This window comes from Clytia hemisphaerica, unplaced genomic scaffold, assembly GCF_902728285.1.
Source record: "Clytia hemisphaerica strain Z4C2 unplaced genomic scaffold, Clytia hemisphaerica genome assembly, whole genome shotgun sequence".
Taxonomy (NCBI): Eukaryota; Metazoa; Cnidaria; class Hydrozoa; order Leptothecata; family Clytiidae; genus Clytia; species Clytia hemisphaerica.
Genome location: NW_027103414.1, coordinates 1 through 5377, shown reverse-complemented (window position 1 = coordinate 5377; position 5377 = coordinate 1). Strand labels below are relative to the sequence as shown.

General features: G+C 35.0%; 1 protein-coding gene across 1 annotated transcript; it reads left to right on the top strand.

Annotated features, from left to right (window-relative positions):
* Positions 1–1511: 1511 nt before the first annotated feature.
* On the top strand, positions 1512–4527 carry LOC136797442 (uncharacterized; the record flags this gene model as incomplete). The annotated part of the gene is made up of 3 exons (XM_067054017.1): positions 1512–1970; positions 3033–3285; positions 4374–4527. Coding segments are annotated over exons 1-3 (866 nt in total), but the record flags the coding sequence as incomplete, so codon positions are not given.
* Positions 4528–5377: the final 850 nt, after the last annotated feature.

Sequence of the window (5377 nt, the reverse complement as noted above, 5' to 3'; positions counted from 1 at the left end):
GAAGAAAATTAATTAGAATGCAGAATTTCAGTGTGGGGTCGCACGGGGTCACTTAAAATGTAAAAATTGGACAGCACTTTCTGATTTTACTGTAATGGTCCATTCTCGAGCTTTGACTTGAATATGATGGACTGGGTTCGTTGATAATCCGTGAAATACAGTGATATGGGTTTTATATACCATAATTGTTATTTTGTAGATTTTTTGAGAATCCGGATATTATTTTAGAGAAGAGTCGATTCACTTAAACCAATTTATACCAAGTATTATCTTATTAATCTTTTTAAGGGAAGGCCCTTATAAGAAATGTCATGATAAGGAGGGGGTTGTCGACATTAGGGTACCTTCTAATGAGCATTTTATGAAACTTTTCTTTGATAATTTTAAAAGCTCTACTTGTACTTAGTCCTTTTTTCTGACACAGAACTTTTTTCTCGGGACACCCTGTATACTAAACTTGTATTTATGAACATCCCTGTGTCACAGACCCACCGGGACCCCATCCTCACTGGAAAATTTGGCAAAGATTTGATCTCCGGTGGCAAAATACCCTGGGATTTCAGCCTCACTGGGAAATTAGCTTTGATTTCATCCCCACTCAAAATCCATGTTTAAAAATTGCACTCTAAAACCATCCCCAGTGGATTTTCTAACCTTGGAACGATAAAATTTCTATCCCCATTAAGATTTCGATAGGGATTTTTATCCCCACTAAAAAAAAAGTTCCATCGGGGCTGTGAAACAGGGGTGCTTATTAGAAAGAATAATTGAAGAGATCCCTTTCAAATCAATTTGGATATTTGTAATTAATTACAAATTTGGAAAAGCTCTCTCTCTCTCTCTGCCAGTGAAAGTTATTACTTATAAAATGAAAACACTCGATGTGAAAGAAATTTGTAATCAGAAAACGTTGTTTCTCCGTTTGTTAGCGCGCAGTTTTAAAAATTATATTTTCCATAATACCTATTAAGTTTATCAAAATAATATAGCCAAGGATGAATTAAACAAACCAGGCTTACGAGGGCGAAAAAAAATTTCACATGAAATATAAATTTCTTGAAATAAGTAAGATAAAAATTTGTTGATGAAAGATATCTTTTTTTCAAGAGAACCGAACAATCTTGTTAGTGTACACAACACTTGAGAGTTTAAAAAATTAAGCGTTTAAATTATTTATTGCAATCGGGGTATATATTGAAAACATGTAAAACATATTCAAGAATTAGTAAATTGAGTCAAAAAATGTAAAATTGATACTAACTACAAGAGCAAGGGTCAATACACCTTTTCGACCGTAGTTGCGCGGTCAGGTGCGTGCCACTTTTATCCCACTATACTCGATCCAATCCTTTTTTGACACATTTTTCTACTGTCTATAGGTGCGAAAAAAGGACTGGGACGGTTTTAGTGGGATAAAACGGACAAAAAAATGCATTTCGGTCGAAAAGGTGTATTTAAATTTGAATCTGTTGAAAGTGAACAAAAAGATAGATCTAGAAGCACCAAGTAAAATGGATGGTATCGTGGTTCCTTTATTAAACCATATAATTCTCATTGCAATATTCCTCATCTTAAAATATGGGCCCGTTGACGCTGGAGCTCCACTAATACCAGGGTCTGAAGCTCCACCAATACCAGTGTCTGTTGCCCCACCAATACCAGTGTCTGTTGTCCAGACTGAAGTCTCAATCAACAACAAGACTACCGAATTGTATCTGCGAAGCGCAAAATCGTTTAGTGGAACAAAAATCAAAATGGTAGCTGGTGTTTACATGGTAACTGAGTGTGTTTTGTTGTGTGAGAAAGATGAAAATTGTGATTTCTCTGTTCTTGATGATATGCAGAATTGTACTTTGTACTCTACCGAGACAAACAACAAAACTACAGACCAGAATACTGACGACAAAACTACAGACCAGAATACTACAGACATAAATGTTGGTACGGACACGCTGATGGTGTGCTCAAGTGTAAGTGAAAAATATCACATTTTAAAGGCGTTGGCGCAATGCAACATGCTCCATCGCACCAACCTGAAACACTTTCACGTGTCTCCACCCCATTTTTCTTTTAATAACATTTGTTGTTTCTCTCACTTTTGTCCCAGGGACAAAATCAGCGAGTCTTTTGAGTATTTCCCTCACTTTTTGTCCAATTAAACAAAAAAAGAAACCATGAGACACGCACTTTTTTCTTGTAATGGTGGGATGGAGCATGTTGCATTGCACTAACGCGAAAAAACTTCACTTAAGCCTTAACTCTCTTGAAATTTTTAACCTAGCACAATATGAAAATAGCTATTCTTTACCTGCGTACCTGTGCAGTTTGCTTTTCAGACTGATTTTTTATAAGAACGTCCAAAATTTTTAAAGTCTTCGAATGTTCTTAACTTTTTGAGTTTCAAGGATAAAGATTTTCACCATTTTGTGAGCATTTTGAAGCAATTTCTTAAGAAATTGGGTGTTTTAGAGTTCACAAAGCCTTAGTAAAATGTTCTAAGTTGTACTTAATCTTTTGGCCATCGAAGACTTATGTTGTTACATAGTTTGTTCTTATAAAAAACATGTAGTGTTTTTTTTGAAAGCGGAGTGCACGTTTTTTTATAAGAACAAGCTATATAAGAACATTTTTGCTTCGATGACCCAAATGTCAAGAACAAGTTAAGAACATTTTAGGGCTTTGTGGCCACAAAAAACCCTTTTTCTTAGGAAAATAGTCAAAAAATACTCACGAATTGGTCAAAATAAAAACATGTTTAAGAACATTTTTATGCTTGGTAAGAAAAATAACAAGTTTTATTTTTATTTTCAGTAAAAGCTTTTCGTTAAAACCATCTTCAGTGCTAGATGTTAAAAAAGTAAATGAAATTCAAAAAAGATACACTAAATACATTATTGTACAAGGTGACGTAAAATGTTGTAAAAATCTGTAAGGTTTTGTTAAGAGAACTTCTTATTGACGGGGACTTGACGTTAGTTCGAATTACAGAGAAAGATTCGAATTAGCGAGAGTTAGCTGTTTCCACACTTTAGGTTGCTTTCAAAAAGCGTTCGGATTCGACCACCTTCGACAAAGCATCAACAACCAAATTCTGCACAGCAAAATATTCCTACGAAACTGACGGCTGTTACAACAAGTGTGGTGGCAAAACAGGGTGGTGTACAAAATATTGTGGCGTTAACAAGGCGTGTTGTAGGGCGCACATACCAGAGCAAGGCGATGAAGGAGAATGTGCTATTTTAAATAATGGATATGATGGCAACCACAAGTGTATGTTGGGTGTCAGTAAGCATTTCACTTTTTATTTGTACTTTAATACACGTTTTTTTTATAAGAATACTTTGGATGAGGGTCAAGTATTCTTAAGAAATTGTCAAAATTGAGGGTGAAATATTCTTAACGTATTCTTACTTTTTCAGACTTGACTTTTTTACAAACACGAGAAATGACCATTTTGAGAGTTTTGGACTTTTGAATGAACATTTGGAGCTAAAATTACATTTCTACCTCAAAGTTTAAATTTATCTCTAACAAAGGAAGCAGTTTTTTCTGTTAACCAAATACAAATTGACTGTATTCTTATTAAATTCTGTGAAATTCTTCTACCCATTCTTAGGGTATTCTTAGGGTATTCTTACGATTTGGCCAATTTTCACCCTGATATTCTTATAGCGTGTAATGGGATAAAATTTTGCGGGGATTTCATTTCGTGGACTGCACTATTGGGTGACAATATTTTTTAAGATTTTATGTCCCCTCCTTTTCTCGGGAACATTTTGGGTATAATACGGACCGTTCTGTAAAATACCAACAAAACAAGATGTTTCAGTGGTCAATATCTATCACATTTCAACTCGGAAGCGCTTGTAGTTTTTGAGATTCGGTGGGGGATGAGGGGTCAACGTTGAGATTCGGTGGGGGATTAGGAGTCAACGTTGAGATTCGGTGGGGGATGAGGGGTCAACGTTGAGATTCGGTGGGGGGTGAGAGGTCAACGTGAATATTACAGACTGGTCTGCAAAGTACTTAAAACTAATTGGACAGAATTTTTTATATGAATTATTTGTGATTATGTTAAACAAATCAGCCTCAGAAAACAAATACCATTCAAATTGACTGATCCGATCACCCAATACATGACTTTTAACAAATTTACATACGGGTCTGTAAAATACCAAACGGACAGGTGGCCGAACCGATATTTTGTTATCCATATCTATCACTTGTCAAAATGTCAAGGGCATAACACTTGTCAATTTTTAGATTTTGAACTTACCCCAATAGAAAAAAATAAGTTACCATTACTCATATTTCACATAAAATCATAATCGAAAAATTCAAAATAACCAAGCTAACTTTTTATCATTTCGTAGCATACGGGGAACTGGGAAACAAGACGTATGTTTTCGTTGGCTTCACAAGGAGTTTCAGTAAAGCCAGACACAAATGCAGAACTGTTGGCGGTGACCTGGTAAGCATCGAATCGCCGCGCGAACTTGACTACATCAACAACCATATGGAGAATCAGTGAGTTTCCACCATTTCTTGTATTCATGTCGTAATCTTGATATTTATGCCGTAATCTTGATAGTCATGCCGTAAAATCTTGATATTCATGCCGTAATCTTGATGTTCATGCCGTAAAATCTTGATATTCATGACGTAAACTTGATATTCATGCCGTAATCTTGATATTCATGCCGTAATCTTGATAGTCATGCCGTAATCTTGATATTCATGCCGTAATCTTGATATTTATGCCGTAATCTTAATATTTATGCCGTAATCTTAATATTCATGCCGTAATCTTAATATTCATGCCGTAATCTTGATATTCATGCCGTAATCTTGATATTCATGCCGTAATCTTGATATTCATGCCGTAATCTTAATATTCATGCCGTAATCTTAATATTCATGCCGTAATCTTGATATTCATGCCGTAATCTTAATATTTATGCCGTAATCTTGATATTCATGTCGTAATCTTTCATACGGAAATAGACTGGTTGCTTGCACTAATTTTAAATTTAAAATCAACTAGTGGCAACTTACTTAGTTACTGAGCTAACATATCTTTTTTATAAGAAAGATTTTATAAGAACACAAGACTGAAAAAATGGTCAACGCCTAAGAACAGATCAGGAACAATCGGAGCCTCAGATTGTAGAAATCAATACAAAAGTACTGATTTTAACTAATTTCAACAAATTTTATCCCATTTCTAAGAACTTTGTCAGAGCATTCAAGCCTGAAAGTTTCAAAAAATTAAGAAACAGTCCAGTCTGAACTATCATTTACTGGCTCTTATAAAAAAGCGTGGATCTGCGTAAAATATCTATAGTCTCAGCCTCAGAGATTTCTATTGTAATACCCC